The sequence below is a fragment of the Anthonomus grandis genome, chromosome 2 (genome assembly GCF_022605725.1).
Source record: "Anthonomus grandis grandis chromosome 2, icAntGran1.3, whole genome shotgun sequence".
Classification (NCBI taxonomy): domain Eukaryota; kingdom Metazoa; phylum Arthropoda; class Insecta; order Coleoptera; family Curculionidae; genus Anthonomus; species Anthonomus grandis.
This window is the reverse complement of record NC_065547.1, coordinates 9,614,915-9,634,272: the sequence shown is the minus strand read 5'-3', so window position 1 is coordinate 9,634,272 and position 19,358 is coordinate 9,614,915. Positions and strand designations below refer to the sequence as shown.

At 33.9% G+C, this 19,358-nt stretch overlaps 3 protein-coding genes across 6 annotated transcripts in view; 1 reads left to right on the top strand and 2 right to left on the bottom strand.

The window, feature by feature from the left end:
* Positions 1-19,358, bottom strand: part of LOC126747097 (uncharacterized) — a 326,191-nt gene that overhangs the window by 105,876 nt on the left and 200,957 nt on the right. The gene's annotated exons all lie outside the window — the stretch shown is intronic.
* Positions 3,001-18,270, bottom strand: LOC126747080 (UDP-N-acetylhexosamine pyrophosphorylase-like protein 1). Its single transcript, XM_050455578.1, has 6 exons — positions 17,922-18,270; positions 17,702-17,864; positions 17,521-17,589; positions 17,264-17,464; positions 17,049-17,210; positions 3,001-4,082 (listed from the first exon to the last, which is right to left on the bottom strand). The coding sequence occupies exons 1-6, from the start codon at positions 18,141-18,143 to the stop codon at positions 3,445-3,447; spliced, it is 1,455 nt and encodes a 484-aa protein (XP_050311535.1). The 5' UTR covers positions 18,144-18,270; the 3' UTR covers positions 3,001-3,444.
* LOC126746999 (zinc finger FYVE domain-containing protein 9) overlaps positions 19,214-19,358 on the top strand; it is a 78,368-nt gene continuing 78,223 nt past the window's right edge. For all 4 annotated transcript variants that reach the window (XM_050455481.1, XM_050455475.1, XM_050455469.1 and 1 more), the window contains exon 1: positions 19,214-19,351. The gene's annotated coding sequence lies outside the window, so the exon portion shown is untranslated. The remainder of the gene's footprint in view (positions 19,352-19,358) is intronic.

Genomic DNA, 19,358 nt, shown 5'->3' with positions numbered 1-19,358 from the left:
TATTCAAGTAGTTTGTTTGTCAGGTGATTACAATTTACCACATGCTAGATGGGAGAATGATGATCTTGGTTTGGTGGTTGGTGGTTGTCTGGAGAATGACAGGGAGTCTGTGCTTTCTCTGGCCAACTGCTTTAGCTTCTATAACTTTTTTCAGGTAAATGGGGTTTTAAATACCAACGGGGTTGCCTTGGATCTTGTATTTAGTAGCTCAGATTTAATTAGTGTCGAACGTGCAAATACAAGATTTTTGAGAATAGCATGCACCATACAGCAATTAGTTTTGACCTTTGTTGTGCAGAAAATTCTGAAGATATGATATATTAGGAATATTTTTATGATTTTAGTAAGGGAGATTACATAGCAATTAACGATTGTCTTGCCGGGATAGACTGGAATCAATTGTTTTTGGGAGACACATCTATTGACGTCATATTTTCAATTTTCTATAATGTGATATACTCCTCAATGGAAAGGTTTATTTCTCTAAAGAGGTACAAAAGCTCTTCTTTTCCATGTTGGTTTTCTTCAGAGCTTCGCAGTTTGATCATAAGAAAGAAACAAATTCACAAAAAGTTTAAAATTAGTGGTCAACAGCAGGAATATGATGAATTTGTATTTTTGAGACATCAATGTGAGTACTTAAGAGAGTTGTGCTATCAACAATATATTAATAAGGTGGAAATGAATCTCGCTAGCAATCCGAGGTACTACTGGTCATATATTCGAAATAAAAGAACTGGTTTTAGCCTTCCCTCCAGAATGACAAACAATAACAGGATTAGTATGAATATCTCGGATACTGCGGATATGTTTGCAGAATACTTTTCATCCGTCTATTCGGATGAGCAAGTCAATGACATACCATCTTTTGATTTTGATAAATCAATTTGTCTGAGCAATTTAACTCTGTCAACACAGGATAGTAGTAGAAATGAAATTTCCAATTATCGGGCTGTGTGTAACCAATCTGAGTTGCCAAAGCTGCTTGACTGCCCGGTCAGTCATAGGATTGCCTGGAGTTTTAAATCTTTATTTAATCCTGAGCAATTTGGATTTATAAAAGGCAGATCTACTGATGCTAATTTGGTGCTGTATGTCAACTACCTCTACCGCTGCTTAGAGAAGGGACTTCAGGTTGACTCAATATATACAGATTTTTCCAAGGCTTTTGATAGGATTAACCATGAGGTACTCTTGCAGAAGCTTAGGTCTTTAGGTAATGTGGGGCCTCTTCTTCAGTGGATCTCGGGATTCATCAGAGGTAGAACCCAGTTTGTTAATCTTGGAGGTACATGTTTCTCTGAAAATGTTGGTGCCATCTGGGGTGCCACAGGGCTCTCACTCAGGCCATGTTTTGTTTTGCCTCTTTTTGATTGATTTAGTTTGGAAACTTGCAAATTGTCGTGTGCTAATGTTTGCTGATGATGTGAAGCTATTTAGGCCTATCACATCCCTTTCCGATGCTCTGCTCCTGCAAAAAGGCCTTAATTTGTTCTTTGATTGGTGCCACTTGAATAGAATGTCCCTTAATATCAATAAGTGCCATAAGATTACTTTTTCTAAGCAAAGAAACCCTATCGCTTTTCTTTATAAAATAAATAATGTAGCAATTGCTGTCAAAACAGAGGTTTCTGACTTAGGAATATTTATTGACTCCAGGTTGCCTTTTAAAAGTCACATCAATCAAGTGACTGGTAGGGCAATGAAAATGCTGAGTTTTATCCAACGGTCTACAACTAATTTGTCTTTGTTTACTTTTAGATTACTTTATTGCTCTCTAGCTAGGCCCATCTTGGAGTATGGTTTAATTGTGTGGTCTCCGTCATATAACTGCTACATTGAGCAGATTGAAAAAACTCTAAATACATTTCTAAGGGTGGCTGCTTTTAGATGTGGTTACAGAAGACAGGAGTATTACTATCAGTGGGTCAGGGATAACCTGAACTTACCCACATTAGAGTCACGAAGAACATTACTCGACTTATGTTCTATGCATAAGGTTTTAAATGCTACTATAGATTGTCCCGAGTTATTGTCTCTTTTTAAACTTAGGGTGCCTTCCAGATTGAATAGACAATCAGAAATATTTTCAGTCCCATTCCACCATACCAATTATGGTATTAATGAGCCAATTACACGAATGGCTCGAAGTGCTAATGGTCTGTCAGGACAGATAAGCTTTTTTGACTCTAGGATTACATCTTTTAAGGGGCAGTTAAAGAATATTATTTCATAGGGGCTTTAATTAATTAACTCATCTACACCTTTCATTGATTTATAGATAGTTTTGTATCTGAATATATATGTTTGTATCGGTATGCTATGTAACACTTTTGTAAATGGATTCCGTAAATAAATAAATAAATACATAAATAATATAGTAAATGGCGCGATTAACATAGTGATTAATACATCCCTGTCGGAAAATTATATTGCAGAAATATTGCAGGAATATTACATCTGCAATATTGCGTCTTGTAGCAATATGAATTAGAATACGAAACAGTTTAATTTTTTAACGTTAAAACAAATTATAGCTGCCAGTCTCGTAACTAAATCATAAACTTTAGACTAAAATATTTCAAAAATGACTGAAGCAAATGTTAAACCAATAAAAATATCTATCATTTAAAAAATACAACACAAGGTGTCCCACTTAACAAATGTTTCTTTTGTTTAACCCTGCAATTTTTACATTTAGCGTTTTTTATACAGGTTAGTCCAAACACGTTAAGGAGGCGTGGGAAAATATAAGGAAGGTTGCTGTACCTTAAAAGGATAATAAAACATCTTTGTACAGTAAGAAACAGACTATATTATATACAATTTTTTTTCTTAACAAAATACTGGAATTTATACTTTTAAGGTAAGTATATCGTAGTGAAAAAGCATTTTTTCAATCATTAAACATAATATTTCAAACAGATTTTGTTTGAAATATAGTATTCAATAAAATCAATAAGTTGCATATTTACAGAAATATCAATAAAAATACTAGGATTTAAATTCTAGCGACTATAATCTGAATATTTTACGATATTTATAAGTTCAAATTTAAAGACAATTCACAATATGATTTCCACTAAAAGTGTTTTATCTACATTATTATTTGTCATTTAACCAGAGGAAACTACGACCAGTTCTAATAAATACGTTATTTACACTTTTTTTCTTTAAAATTTCTACACCAATTAAATGTCTAAAATTCTTGGCGTTTTATGGGACTTTAAATTCAACCAATTTTTTCAAAGTGTGCACAGAAAACATATCACAGAAAAGCTACATGCAGCATCATTAAACCCTCAGATGTTTTATGTTGTAGCATAAATAATGACCGCGCAAAGCCAACCTGTTTACAACCCTTTTTTTCTGGCAATTCTGTCCTTCCGTTCAATTTACTGATAAACCCTTTTATAACAAAAAAACCTTCAGACTCCCAACCATCTAACCCCACCTCTCCTGCTGTTTTTCCTCAATTTCACTCAAAATCACCTCCTCGTTCATATACTCTTTCCCTTTAACTTTACTCAGTCCTTCACCATCGTAACTCAGCAACGGCGATACTTCCACCCCATCCCCTTGACACTTGCCGCCCATATTCTCCACCCAAGTCTTATGTAAAGCCAGTAAGTCCCTTTTAGCTGTTACAAAATTATCTTGACTGGCGAAATCGCTATTTTTTACCGGGGAAAACTCTTGGTTACGGTCCACTTGCCACACCATCAAATTTTTACTGAAACTGACCGCGTCAAAGATAAACTTTTCCAATTTGATACAGTTGGGGGTTAATGGGGGGCGCATTTTGTCCCCGTCCGGTCCCAAAGCGATACAGATTTTCTTGGCCACGTGGATTTTAAGGTCGTTTTCGTGGTGTATGGCGACCCTTTTCAAGAATTCGACGGTGAAAAAGTGGTTGCAGATGTTGCCTGCATTGAATAGAAGTTCCTGTTCGTTGTCGGGTGATTTTAGGGATGCGGTTGCGTAGGGCAGTTCACTGTATTCGACTACTTGCACTTGGTCTCGGAGTTTTACTACTAGACCTAAGGGTTCAGTTGGTTCTATCTTTTGAATCACTTTTAGTCCTGCAAAGAATAATATATAATTAAAACAATTACGGTTTATTATCATAACATTAAATGTATTTGACAAAGCAAGAAAAAATAAATATACAAATATATAAGAAATAATATGTCAACTTTTGCCTGTTCACCTACAAGTAGGGATACATACGGACAATTGAAATTTTACTGAAGTATCGTACGAAAACATACACAGTGTGTCCAAAAAGCCTGGAAAAATACCTTTTACAGATAAACGAATTACCTGATTCCTGACCTCTTTTATTTTTTTGCATGTTTTCAAATTTCTGAAAACTATACAGGGTGCGTCAACAAGACTGGGACTTGACTTAATATTCCAGGACCATAAAGCATTCAGTGGGTGCTTTCAAATGATGTATCGCATGACCCGTTCTATTTAATTTTATTTGTCAAAATGGCGTTCCGCCGCCATTTTAAAGTTTTGCAAAATGAGCTAGGGACCATAAAATAGTATTTAGGTTGCAAATGACTTGTGCCAAATTTCAAATTTGTATATAAACTGATTGAAGAAAAAGATAAGAGGGGGAGGGAGGCCAATTAAGAGCCGTATTGTATATTTAAGGTTGTATATTGATGCATTGTGTATTTTTCTATATTAGAACAAGCCAAACAATAATCAATAACAGAAATCAAATCATTTTCCACATCCTTTTTAGAATATACCTTGTGTAAATATACAGGGTGTAAATAAATAGATGTAAAAAAATCTTGAGTAAAAACTTTATATGAACGTATGTCCTAAAAGTCCTAACTTTTGAGATACACGGTGGTAAATATTGAAGAAAAATATATGTTTTTTTACAAAACCTGTGAAACCCCTGTAGATATTTTAGTAATATTTAGTAAGTATTTTCTATGCATCAAAAGGCATTTTATGAGGCTCACTAATTTTTTTTTATTGGTATCAGTGACGTTCGTGCAAGGTTTAAAGTAAATATTTTCGATGAAAAATATGGTACACCACTGTTTACTTAACCATTTTTGTTTTTTAGTTAACCTTTCAAATAATGTATTAACCTAGTAACCTGTATTAACCTGCTAAATATCTGCTGATGATTGTTGGTTGATTGTCAGTTCTTGCCTCCTTTAAAGTAAAAACTTTTTTGTGCAATTTTGAGCCATTTCATCACAATGGCAAATTATTCAAATGCAGAAATGACCATCTAGAATGTATGCTGAAATGTACCCTCAGCGAATTGCACCTTATCATACATTATTTGCACGCCTTCATCAAAGACTACGAAAGACTGGAACTTTTCAACCAAGAAAGCATGATTGTGGTCACCAACGCGATATTAGAACACCGGAATTGGAAGAAGCAGTACTTTATTTAATTGATGAACAACCTGACAAGAGTACTAGAAAAATTGATCTGCAGCTACATGTCAATCATATAACGGTATGGATTATTTTAAAGGATCAGTTATTATATCCACATCACATACACAGGGACTCATGATGCTGTTTTTAGCTTTTTGGAGAGCGTCTATGTGTCCTTGAATTCTGGAGAGTCATCGGCGGCAGTGTTTTGTGATCTATCCAAAGCATTTGACTGTGTGGATCATGGAATACTGTTATCTAAGCTCGATAAATATGGTTTTAGAGGCGTAGCGTTGCGATGGCTTGAGTCCTATCTATCAAATCGTACTCAGAAGGTTTCAGTGTCTGGGCGTTTGTCTGCTTCTAGATTGCTAAAATGCGGCGTTCCCCAGGGTTCAGTGTTGGGACCACTGTTATTTTTACTGTATGTGGATGATTTGAGTTCATTGAAACTGCAGGGCAAGGTGGTTCAGTTTGCTAATGATACCACCATACTATGGAGCCATAAAAATTCTGACTATATTAAGACTTGTATCCTTGAAGACCTTCAGATTTTATCAGGGTGGTGTGCTTCCAACAGGCTCGTGTTTAATGTAAGAAAGACATCTATTATGGGGTTTAAGTGTGATGTTCAGGGTCTGATGTTTGACGAAAATTCCCTCTTGCAGAATAAAGAGTGCTGCAAGTTCCTAGGAATTACCATTGATGGTCGCCTTCGGTTTGAAGATCATATTTTACATTTAGCTGGGAAATTATCTTCTGGATGTTTCGCAGTAAGAATGGCAAAACAAGAGCTGGGAGGGGTGGTTGCACGTTCAGTGTACTTTTCACTTATTGAATCTCATATTCGGTATGGCTTGCCTTTTTGGGGTTTAACCAATAAGGGGCTACTTAACATTATCTTTGTTATTAAAAAAAAAGCAGTTAGATACCTGTGTTTTGAGAAGTTAAGAGATTCTTGCAAACCCCTCTTCATTTCTGAAAAAATCCTAACTCTTTTTTCACTCTTTATCTTAGAAACAGCTGCTCTTATTCACAAAATTCCCAAACTACCCTCTGACACTGGCCATTTGACTCATCGTGTAAATGATGTTCCCCTACCTATTCCTACGTCTTCCCTTACCAAAAACTCATTAATTTACATAAGTAAAAAAATTTACAATCATGTTCCTCTGTGTGTTAGACATATATCGGATGTTAAGAAATTTAAAAGAGAATTAAAGTCGCTTTTATTGGCTAAGGCATATTATAACCTGGATGACTTTTTTAATGATAGGTTTTAACCTTGGACATGTTGGAAAGTTTTCTTTTTTTCCTTTTTTCTTCTCTAGTTTTGTCAACAAGTTTACCTTTATTTAGTAATTGATTGTTTTATTTAGTTATCTTTAATTTAAGTATGTTCAAAAAGTTTTGTCTTCTTGTGTTTAATTTTGTTCATTGTTTTGTCAATTTTTGAAATTGTATTTGTGTTTTGTTTTTTTAGCTTGTAGGATGCTTGTACACAAGATTATTTTTACGTAATATAGCACATTTTCTTTCTTTCTTTCTTTCATACAACGAGATCTTCGTAGGCGTCTTGAATTTTCTCGTTGGATGTTGGAAGTCATTGAGCAAACACAGGCTTAGTCTGACCCATAAGGGCTATATGACTAATGCCATAAAACTTTTTAATGCAATACCCGAAATCACAAAACAACTACATTTAAATAGATTTAAGCAAGTAACGAAAAACCTGATTTTGGAGATCTGTCCATACTCATTGGACGAATTCTACAATAGTCTTTAACCTAGTCTATCAAAATTTATCGAATACTATACTTTTATACCTGTATAACAAATGTTTCATACATACTTGTGAGCATTTCTGATGCGAACCAAAATTGTATTTTGTTTAATTTTTTTTTTTTATTTGCTATGTTATGTAGGTAAAACTCTGATAGATTAATGTCTCCCTTTGTGCACTGTATTATTGGCGTTTGACAGTCTATACCTTTTGACGATGCTAAGCTGTTGGATGTATTTGAGCAAATAAAGAAGTATTATTATTATTATTATTATTATTAAAACCCTCAGTTTTTAATGCAGATTCTGTTTACCGACAAAGCTAATTTTTCCATATAGGCAATCATTAACTACCATAATAACCACATTTGGGCAGATGAAAATCCCCATGCCATAGTTGAAGCTCATCACCAACAATTTTCTTTAAATGTATGGATGGGTTGGAATCATTGGAGACCACCTTATTGGCCCACCTTTTCTACCACAGAGATTGAATGGGGAAACATACACTTGTTTTCTCCAAGACATACTTTCAGGACTTCTGGAGACGGTACCCCTAGATGTTAAAAGAGTAATGTGGTTTATGCACGATGGGGCCCATTTTAGTTTATTAGCACGTCTTTATTTAGACGAAACATATCCAAATCGTTGGATAGGCCGAGGTGGTCCTCTGTTTTGGCCACCGGTCACCAGGTATGTATCCACTAGATTTTACCACATGGGGTCATTTGAAAACTTTGGTGTATAGGATTTCAGTACTGGATATTGATAACTTGAGAAATCGAATCATTAATTCATGTGCCGTAATTCAAAATTCTCCCGGAATTATTTATTGGATTCGTCGACAAATGCGGCGACGTATAGACTCTTGCATAATGGCAGAGGGTGGTCATTTTCGACATTTTTTATAATTGTTTAATTTCTTTTTTATTCATTTGCTTTAAAACAAAAATTAGAATCACATCTAAACAATAATAATAAACATGTATTATATTTAGGTAGATGGATTTTATTTTTTTAATCGAATACGCAACCTCGGACAAAAGAAAGTCAAGGGATCAAATTTGCTCAAAAATAAATGAGAATTACAAAAACAAATGAAAAACCAAAAAAAAAGTGGCGTACCATATTTTTTATCAAAAATATTTAGTTTAAACCTTACACGAACGTCACTGGTACAAATAAAAAAAATTAGTGAGCCTCAGAAAATGCCTTTTGATGCATGGGAAATTGGGAAATGCATACAAAATTTTATTTACGTTTTACATTAGACTAGTTTTTTTAAAGAAAAAAATGAGAAAAAAAATTAAGATTTTTTATAGTTTAAATACCTTTTTTCTTATTGAAGATAAATACATGAATCAAAAAGGGTTGGGTTGAGATGAATTGATATTGAGAACCTTTTTTTATACCTTTTTTGTTAACATCTTTCTTGCTATTAGACACGAGTTAACTGCAAGAGACATGAATTAAAGGTTATTGTGTAAGATTTAACATTGAGAATGTTCTATATTATAGCCAGTTTTTCTTTAAATTTATAGTTCTTGAAAAAATATTTTTTTTACATTTTCAATCATTTTCTAAAATTCCAATAACGTTTTTATGATTAAAGATAGAAACATGAATAAAAAAGTGTTATGTATCTTAATCTTAATATTAAGAAACTTCTTATCATAATGAAATTTTATGAAAAATAAATGGTTTTTAAGAAAGATTTAAAGTTTGATTTTTTTAGCATTATAATATTCCCATCTGTCAGTAAGTGTTAAAATAGTCAATACTCCTCTTCTTCTTTAAGCCAAGATATTGACATTGTGAACTCATTAGTCAGATTTATTTCTGATTTCGATAGATTATAACTAGAAATTTCAGAAACTTATTTTGAACCTTAGTAATTCTCTCAATATGTATTTGGTTGTAAGGATACCAAATAAACTTCCAAGCTCCAGTATAGACCTAACAAAGGCAACATATAATGTTTTAAATGCAATCACATTATTAAAATATTAACATGTCCTCTTAATAAATCCTAACATATGATTAGCCCTATTAACCCCAGTGAGAATGAAAGTTAGTGAGGTGTCCAGATAAACTCCCAAATGTTTTATTACACTAATATCTTCAATAATGACATTATTGATAGAATATTGTTCTGGCAGCTCACTTATTAGACAACTAAATCTTATAAATTTGCATTTTTCCGCATTCAAAAACATGTCATTAAATATTTATTGTCTTTTTAAATATTAGATATAAAGGTTAATAGAGAGTACAGGCACAGAACTTAATTTAACTTAATAACATAATTTAATGCCTTTGTATTTCAACTGCCCTTATGTTTATTTAATCAAGACTGACTGATTAGGACCATATAGCAGAGAAAACAATTTTTCAAAGTTGGCTATATCTAAATGCTGTTGAGCTGTAACATCTTCAAAATGCATAACATATGGCACAGTACCAAAGACAGAATTAGACGGCACAAAATTCCAGAAGTTTTTGGAATTTCAAAAACAGTTCAACCCGAATTGCATCACTGGAATGCAATTCGGGTTGCTCCACAACCATTTTCATCCTTTTATTATACATGCTGAGAAGTTACTGGGAGCAGTCCCAGTGACGGCGATCCATTGCAGTATCTTAATCGGAATGCTATCAACCAATGATTCTTTTTCCACCCTGTAAATGCCACCGAGGTCCTTGAAACAATTCAGTGCTTGAAGAATCATAGGTCTTCGGGTTCCGATGGTATCTCTTCACGTCTGCTGTCACTTCTGCCTGCGAGCGCTTTAGGTGCTTTGGTTTGGGCAATCAATCAGTCATTTCCTCAGGGCAAGTTCCCATCCTGTTTAAAGGAAGCTAAGATTATCCCTCTTCACAAGGGTGGTATCTTAGACCGACCCTCTAACTTCCGTCCCATATCAATTTTGTCTACCCTCTCCAAGGTTCTTGAGCGGCTTGCAAAAAAGAGAATTGTCTCTTTTTTGACCAAATACAATGTGCTGTCACCTAATCAGTATGGATTTCAGTCATCTAAGGGCACGCAGGATGCCATTTTCAGATTCTTGGAGAGTGTGTATCTACCTATGAACTCCAAGGAGGCTGCAGCAGCGGTGTTCTGTTATCTGTCCAAGGCCTTCGATTGTGTGGATCATGGAATACTGCTGTCAAAGCTTGATTTTTACGGATTTAGGGGAGTTGCTTTGGGGTGGTTGAAGTCATACCTGTCTGGCCGCACCCAGAGAGTGGTTGCATCTGGATTTTTGTCAGGGATAGCACATCTTAAATGTGGTGTACCTCAAGGGTCAGTGTTGGGTCCTATTTTATTTTTATTATACGTTAATGACTTAAGCTCTCTATCACTGCATGGGCTAGTGGTTTAGTTTGCCGATGATACTACAATTCTGTGGCATAACAAAGATCAAAAAGTAGTCGGATCTTTCATAGTAGAGGACCTTCACAAATTTAAAGAGTGGTGCATCTGCAATCAGCTTGTATTCAATGTTGATAAGACTTTTGTTTTGGGCTTTAAGTGTAATGTAAAAAATAAAATAAATAAAATTAAAAAAAAAAACTTTATTGTATGACATAAAATAAGAATACCATACAAAGGTGGAAAGTACCGCTACGCGTATTTTAATAACCACCGTGCTTAAATATCTAAACCTAGAACTAAGACTGCTAATGGTTCCTACCTATTTATTCATACATATGTATATATTCAGTAAAATAATTATGTGTCACAATAAATTATTTGATATATTGCTCTCCCTTATATAGTTCTTAACTTTATGCTTAAAAGTAGTGTGACTTACTTCCTTAAAACTCACAGGCAAGATATTATAAGTATAGATCCCTGTGTAGGCAAAACAAAATTTAAAAAATTCAGTGCGATGCTGAGGAATAGAAAAAATATTTTTATGGCGAATATCTACTGAATGGGCATCTCCACGGCCCATCAAAAACTCCGACAAATAAGCAGGCTCTTTGAGATTTTTTACTTTATATACTAGACTGCTAAGATTTGCAAATCTTCTCTCTGCCATATTTAAAGTATAAATTTCTGAAATATGCTGACTAACATGATCCCTGCGTGAAAGATCTTTAGTAAACCGCACACATGAATTTTGTATATTTTGAATTTTATATTTGTTAATTTCAGTTAGGAATGGACCGTATACAATATTAAGGTAGGCAGGTATACTAAGTACTAGGCTTTCAGTAAAAAATTTTTTACTAATTAGGGGTAAGACATTTTTGAATTCATACAGAATTTTGAGTTTGTGATATGATTTTTGACAAACATGTGCAATCAAACAATCCATGTGCAAACCAAGGTTTTTTACTTGATTAGTCCAATTAATTTCAGAATCGCTAACTTTAAGTTTTACAGTTGTGGCAGTTTCTAAGTTTATCTCATTTTTAAAAAACAATATAGCCAGTGTTTTTTTAGAATTAATAAATAAGGAGTTTTGACCAGCTCAAAGAGAGATTCGCTCCAAGTCATCATTAATGAAGGTTAAAGCAGTGGACAACTCATTCGCCGGGGTTGAACTATAGATTTGTAAATCGTCTGCATACATATGGTATTTACAGTGTTTTATGTGTTGAATCAAATCTGATGTAAAAAGTGTAAATAAAAGTGGCCCCAGGATAGGGCCCTGAGGCACACCCCTGCCCACAACCCTCCAGCTTGAGATGCTCACTGCTCCCTCAGCATCTGTAATTCTTACTGCCTGTTCCCTATTTCCCAGATATCTGCCAAACCATCCATTAGCCTTTAGGTTATAATGATTTAATTTAGCTACTAAAAGATCAGTGTTTAAAGTATCAAAAGCTTTGGTCATGTCAATGAGCACTGTTGGGCAACAGTCACCATTATCAAAGGACCTTGCGATATCACTAGTTATTTTCAACAAGGCCGTGGCACAACTGTGGTTAGCCCTAAATCCCGACTGATATTTAGGTATTATACATTTAGGAAGAAGATAATCTAGTATTTGGGTTTTTACAATTTTTTCCATTATTTTGGATGGAGTTGGCAGTATACTAATTGGCCGTAATTCACCCACAGAAGTTGGGCTGAATACTTTAGGAACAGGCATTATGGGAGCCCTTTTCCAGATATCAGGAACAACGCCAGCCATGAAAGACGAGTTTATAATATTAACAAGAGGGCCTAGACACGTCGAAATACAAGATTTTAACATGCGTATAGAAACTCCGTCTATCCCAACCGCACCGCTCCCAACACTGTTCAAGGCCCTAAGCACCTCAAGTTCTGTTACAAGTCTAAATGTAAATGGATCAGAATTTATAGATGAGCTGAGAAAATCATTTAAAAGAACAGGATCAACCTGTGCAGCAGGTGTACTATCTATAAAGTAATTATTTATTATATTTGGTTCTTTAATGCTACTTGGAATGGGAGTAAATTCATTATTAATAATTCTCCAATTAGCAACTTTTTTCCAAAAATCTGTACTAGAACCTTTAAATTTATTTATTTCATTGGAAAAATATGCCTTGTTTTCTAATTTTATAGCCTTATTGACATAATTTTTTAGATCAATATAATAAGTTCTAAAGTCCAGTGCAACGATATATTAGAATGGTCACCCGTCAAAACACCAGCATTCCACCTGCCAAACAATGTCATCTACCTTCTATTTACATTGTTTGAGAAGTAAAATGCTGGTGTTTTGACGGGTGACCATTCTAATATATCGTTGCACTGGACTTTACTAGAAGCAGTTTTTACTGAGATATATATTTTTAAAGGCTTTATGTTTCATTTCAATCATTTTTTTTTAGATTATGGGTTAGCCATGGTGGTACTTCCAGATTTTCTCAGCTTTAATGGACAAAACATATCAAACAAATCTAACAGTTTAGAATTAAGTATTTCTACTTTAGTATTAACATCGTCAGTCTTATATAACTCACGCCAATCTAGATGCTCTAAATAATATTTAAATTCTTCAGAGTTAGTCAGTGTAAAATCTCTTTTATATATCATAGTCTTAATCGGCTTCAGTTTATCACATTTTATAGTACAGAATACAGCCTCATGATCTGTCTGTATTGGATCACACCATGATCCTTGACTAGGTTAATATTATTTACAAAGATGAGGTCGATTAGAGATTCACTATTTAGTGTTATTCTAGTAGGCTTATCAATAAATTGAGTTAAATTAAAAATCGTAAAAATATTATATAAAAATTTACATTCTACAGTGGTGCTATTTAAAATATTAATATTAAAATCTCCTGTACATATAAAGACGTCACAGGTACAAATCACTTCTGGAATTAAGTCATGCAAGTATTTTAATTCAGAGTATGCCACTGCTGGTGGCCTATAAACTACTCCCACAGTTATGTTTTGCCCTTCATGCTTAAAACTTATGCAAAGATGGTCAATGCCATATCCTGAGTAAGGCAGATCAATAAGAGTTGTTTTTAATTTATTAGTTACATAAATTGCGACACCACCTCCCCTACCCTCCCTGTCTTTTCTATATAACTTGAAATTTTTTATTGAAAAAGATTCAGAAAGGAGTTTATTGTTAAGCCATGTTTCAGAGACTGTAATTATATCATACTTAGATTTTTCTATAAAGTGCCTAATATCTGAAAATTTATTACATAAAGACCAGGGATTTATATGAACTATATTTAATTTGTGCTTACAATTAAGTATGGCTGGGTGAGGGTCAGCTTCTTTGGGCAGTAATGGAGTGGGGATTCCTAGAACTATTTTCTGTGTTGGTATTGGGTTCTCCTGTGAAAATTTCCATTGGTAGGTGGTTTAGCTTTATGAGAAGCCACTGAGCTTTGTGTCCTAAAACGATCCACGTAGCAGCCATCCGGCCAAAAGCTTTCGGAAAGGTATGTTGTTTCCAGCTCTTTAGGTATTCCAAGTTTAAATGCAGCGCTATTTGGGTTTTTATACTTTGACTGAAGTTTTACACACTGATAAACACCAGCATATTTTGGGTTTAGGACTGCAATTATATCTTGGGGACTAGTGTTCACATTCAGTTCCAGGTTGGAGAGATAAAACCAAGTTAATTTAGCTATTCTCTCACCAATATTTTTATTTGCCACGCGTAACTTCGGTTGCTCTGGACCTGTGCATATCTTTCCAGATGATGCATTGGATAGGTTAGTCTTGCTACTAGGTGGATTTCTACTAACTTGTGTGTCTTTTTGTTTTGGCACATCATCATTGACAAATATAAGCTCATTCATTTTAGTATTTTGGGCCTCGAGCAGTTTGGATGTTGGAGTTGGCCTTTTAGGTATCTCTGATGCATAGTTTGTTTGATTTTGATGTTCCAGATTCTTGGTTGTATCATTTTTGTCAATTGGCTCACTTATTTGTGTGTGCTGCTTCCCTATGTTGTTTAGATTGGCGGAAATATGGGAAATAGAAACTTTTATTTCACTCAAAGACTGATCTACAGTGGTAGTGAAAGTCTTAAAACAATTTTCAAGTTTCTGATTTTCAGAGAAATTCTTGCCTCCACCGATCACAATCGAATTTTCCTCTAAAGCTTTGGTTTTATCAGTTGACTTCAAAATTCGAAGTTTCAGTTGCTTCCATAACAGACTTTTTGTTTTTGTTAACTTCGCCTTTTAAGGATTCAACTTCAGCCTCTAGATGTGCAATTTTTTCATTAAGAAGCGGCAACTTTTTTACTAAGAGCCTACAATCTGTGCAGATATGAATCAAAACACGACTTACTGATGGGATAACTTGGATCTCCGAAGCCATAGCACCTGAACAGTTTCTACACACCACTTGCTCGCAGATGTCACATTGGTATCTGAAGAGTGCATTTTTGTCCTCTTTTAAAATGCAATCCGCATTACATTTAACACTTTGACATGTCAGTATAAATAATGACACAAACAATGAAACTGGAACGCAGCTATGATCTCAAAATGTAAACATAAAAGATGGCGCAGGACAATTACAGATAAAAACTTTTGTTTATTAGGTTAAAATGTACGTTTTTCGATGAAATAAACACTCACAGGGAGTAAAAACTGTTAACAACCCTATACACACTATTTTCTATAATTATTTTGAAGTAATTTTATAAAAAATATGAGAAAACTTAGGAGCGTTTACTGGTACATTGTATTGCGACTACGTTCGTGTAGAGGGTTTTTTGTTTGATGAGCAGAGCCCACTACATGGTAGGGATTATTGTCGATTTCTCGGCCTCTTCATTGATGAGAGTCTAAGGTTTGACAACCACGTTTTGGGCCTCGCTGCTAAACTTTCTTCTGGTTGTTTTGCAGTCAAGGTTGCCAGGCATGAGTTGGGGGGGTTGTTTGCTCGTTCAGTTTATTTCGCCTTAATAGACTCTCATATCCGTTATGGGTTGCCATTTTGGGGTTTATGCTCCAAGGGACTCCTTAACATCATTTTTACTATTCAGAAAAAAGCATTAAGGTATCTGTGCGCTGTTGGTCTGAGAGTCTCTTGTAAAGCTCTTTTTGTAGCTGAAAGAATTTTAACAGTTTTCTCACTCTTTATATTGGAAACTCCAACACTCATACATAAGTCCGTAAGTCCACCATCCTGCACCAGTGATAATACTCGTCAAGTGGGCAACTTATCTCCTCCAATCCCCACCTCCTCACTTATGAGAAACTCTCTTCTATTTTTTAGTAGTAAAATATTTAATCATGTTCCTTTTTCGATTAGGACTGTTACAGACCTTAAAAAGTTTAGGAGAGAACTAAAGAAATTAATCTTACCAAAAGCTTACTACAGCATTGAAGAGTATTTTAACGACTCATTTTAATATTTAAAATTAATTATATCTGTTGATCAGATTTATTTTATTGTTTTTTTTTATTATTCTTGTTTTATGTTGGTTCTTGCCTTTTCTTTTCTTCTTTTTTGGTTTTTTCTTTGATTATATAAAATATGCTTCTATGTACAATCAAAATCGATTCTGTATTCTGTTTTTGTCCTGTATCCTGTATAACCAAATAAATACTTGTATTATAAATTCTAGGATTAGGAAGCTTTTAGCACAAGTTTGTAAACTTAGCAAATAAAGTATATTTTGACTTTGACTTTCAAAAGTTTTTGGGATTACTGAACTTTCAGCTTTATGTGTAAAAAGTTCAAGGCAATGTTTCAATAACTGATCATCATTTTCTACATTTGCTAAAGTGGTTAGTCTGCCTCCAAGTCAGCCTCAGTATAGGTCTGTTTATATTTTTTAATAAAATTTTTAAATTCCTGAGGAAACTACTCTCAGAATAGGGTTTAAATACTTTAACAGGAACAAATAGGTCAAAGAAAAAGATAGCACATTACCATATTTTTCTCAACAATAGACAACAATTTTTTTATATCAAAATAGAAAAGATTTCAATAATTTTTTGTCCAAATATTAACAATGAATACCTAAATCAAATTATGGTGGCCCAAGCCTCTACAAACTAAGGTTTCATTGTGAAAATTAATTAAAAAGCCAAACATTAAAGAAATGAAGAAGAGTCTAAGTCCCAAAATTCCCAAAGCTAAAACTTTTTTCAATAAAAAAAAAGTTTTTTGATAAAAAATTGTTCAATTGTTAGTTTTGGTAAAAATGTTAACAAATATTAACGGCCATAAATTCCAAAACTCCTAAAGGATTTGAATAAAACTTTTTCGTGTAATTAATAATAAATATTTATACTGTTAGATGTTAAAAAATATAAACATCTATAACTCCCAAAGAATTTAAATAAAACTTTTTTCTTTAATAAATAATTAATATCTAAACTGATTTTAGATAGTTGCAAACCTTCATAAATTAAAGTTATAACTTACCACAATCCACTTGGTCCTGAATACATTTTCCTAAGAAAACTGGATCAGCTACTTTAATAAGAATATTATCCACACTATGGACATGGACATATTTGATGCCTTTCTTTTCCATCTCTTCTAATAAACCATTTTCATGTAAAGCCCTGTATATCCCTCCATTACCTGAAATTTAACAATATATTTGAAAACTGCACAAACAAAACAATGACAATTACCATCTGGGGCCAATGCCACATCATCCCTTTCTTCCAACATTATTTTGCCCTCCAAATCAAAAATTGGTACGAGACACTGCTTGAATAAGGTCACATTTTCCTTATTTAAATCAAAAAATTTGTTTTGTTGCAGATATTTTTCTGTTAGTAAATGAGTAGCTTGACTTGTCATTAAGTACCAATGTATCACACCCTTTTCTCCTAAAAAATTACCAAATTTGTTTTTTATGAGCATGGTTTAAGTATTGTTACTGTACCAGTTCTTTCTTTTGCTAATTCCATTAGCCTTTGGATCCTTTGTGCTTGAATTTGGAATAGAGTTTTTCCTAGAAGCAATCCAGGGGTAAAAATTATGAATACATGCATGCCACAGTTAAATATATTTTAAATAAACAGAATGTGCTCAAAAAGAGAACACTATCTATGGCACCTAGTTACCTGAGGGTATTCCTGTAGGACACATGCCTTTAGGATAAGGCATACCTAATCGAGTTCCTTGACCCCCAGCTAACACAATCACAGCAACAGAACCCTTGGATATCTCCTCCAATCCAATATTTCTATATTGCTCTATAGTACTGTGTGGTAATGACCTCTCAACCTTCAAAATTAAGAGTAAAATATTTGGCATATTGTACAAAAACAAGTCTTTTTTTACCTGTACATTGATGGGTGCCAAGTCATCTGTGGTCAGTTTTTCGGGTGCACTAGAGTCTTGTTGCGCTTTCTGCCACATTTCCAGGGCTCTTTTAAAGTCGATGGTCCGCAGTCTTCCGAGGAAACTTTTCTGTTGGGCCTCATTCAACTCGTTCCAGAACTTTAATATGTGACTCTGGTCGCACTCCTCCAGGAGCTTTTTCATCTCCTCGAGCCCCTCCATTCGTCTCCTCAGCAAAAAGATTTTTGAAAGCGCTAGAAACCCTATTTTGGAGGCTTTTTTTATATGTTCAGAAAAACCGAACTTCTAGGTTAGAGAGATTCTTCGTATATTTTGACGTGTCTTGACAACTCATCAAATATGTCACACAAAAGTGAGGTTAGGCGATATGTGTGAAGCTAGCGTCCGGTTGATATCCAGCAATCAAATCGAGAACGCAGCATATGTTGGTTGCCAGCACCCTATTTATAGTCCGGGCTTGCTGTTATTTAATCAATATAATGACTTGCGTCTTGAGAGAGATTTCCACTTTAAATCCCTGGCCCCCGCATGCGCAAATTGCATATCTGAAACGGCGCTTAATTCAAATTTGGAATGTAGGCTGTAGAAAAGTTAAGACGTATAAATTTTTTAAAATCTGTTTTGTTTTTTTTGGTACTGTTTGAGGAACAAAAAGGATTTTTTATTCATTTTATTCGACAGTTATAAAATAGTTATAAAATATATTAAACTGTGAATTAATTAATAACACTTTTTGTTTTTATTAGTTATAACATATAATTATAAACTATATTATTATGACATCGAATAAAATATATTTTATTAATCTATATATTTAAAAGTTGCATAGCAGTAACATCTGCCTCTTGTGCATTTGGTTTATTTAAGTTGGCTTTGTTTTTGTTTTTTTCTTTGTTGAAAAAAATCGTCTTTGTTTATCTATAATTATTGTTTGGAATATTCTTCTTATGGGAAGCGGGCAGTGTGGGATATCAGCATTATATTAATTAAATAACAGCAAGCGCGGACTATAAATCGGTTGCTGACAACCGACATATGCTGCGTTCTCGACTTTGGTTGCTGTCAAATTTTGAACAGGGCGGGGAAGGCTCAGTATGTTTCTTAACAAATATGCCATGTCACATTAGAAATGTTTAAGGCTTTTTTCATGGTTTTGTTATAAAAAATAGCGAAAATGCACAAAATATTCAAATTCACTTATTTTTTAGGTTATAAGTTTCTAGAAATTTGTTTTGACAAGTCTAACTAATGACGTCATACACGTCACATGACCTAAATGTCATCCCCAAAAAAAAAAACAAATAAACGTCAAAATAATTTTCTTTTGCATTATTTTTTTTTTACAAAAATAATTAGTGATTAATAATTGCAACAAATGCGATGTAAATTACTATTTTAGTTGGACAAAGGTACACA

Excerpts from the sequence above, each read along its gene's own strand:
- LOC126747080 (XM_050455578.1), bottom strand. The coding sequence starts at position 18,143 with ATGGAGGGGCTCGAGGAGATGAAAAAGCTCCTGGAGGAGTGCGACCAG. Across the intron at positions 17,590-17,701 it reads TCCTACAGGAATACCCTCAG|GAAAAACTCTATTCCAAATT; the intron begins GTAACTAGGTGC and ends GATTGCTTCTAG. Across the intron at positions 4,083-17,048 it reads TCAGGACCAAGTGGATTGTG|GACTAAAAGTGATTCAAAAG; the intron begins GTAAGTTATAAC and ends TATTCTTTGCAG.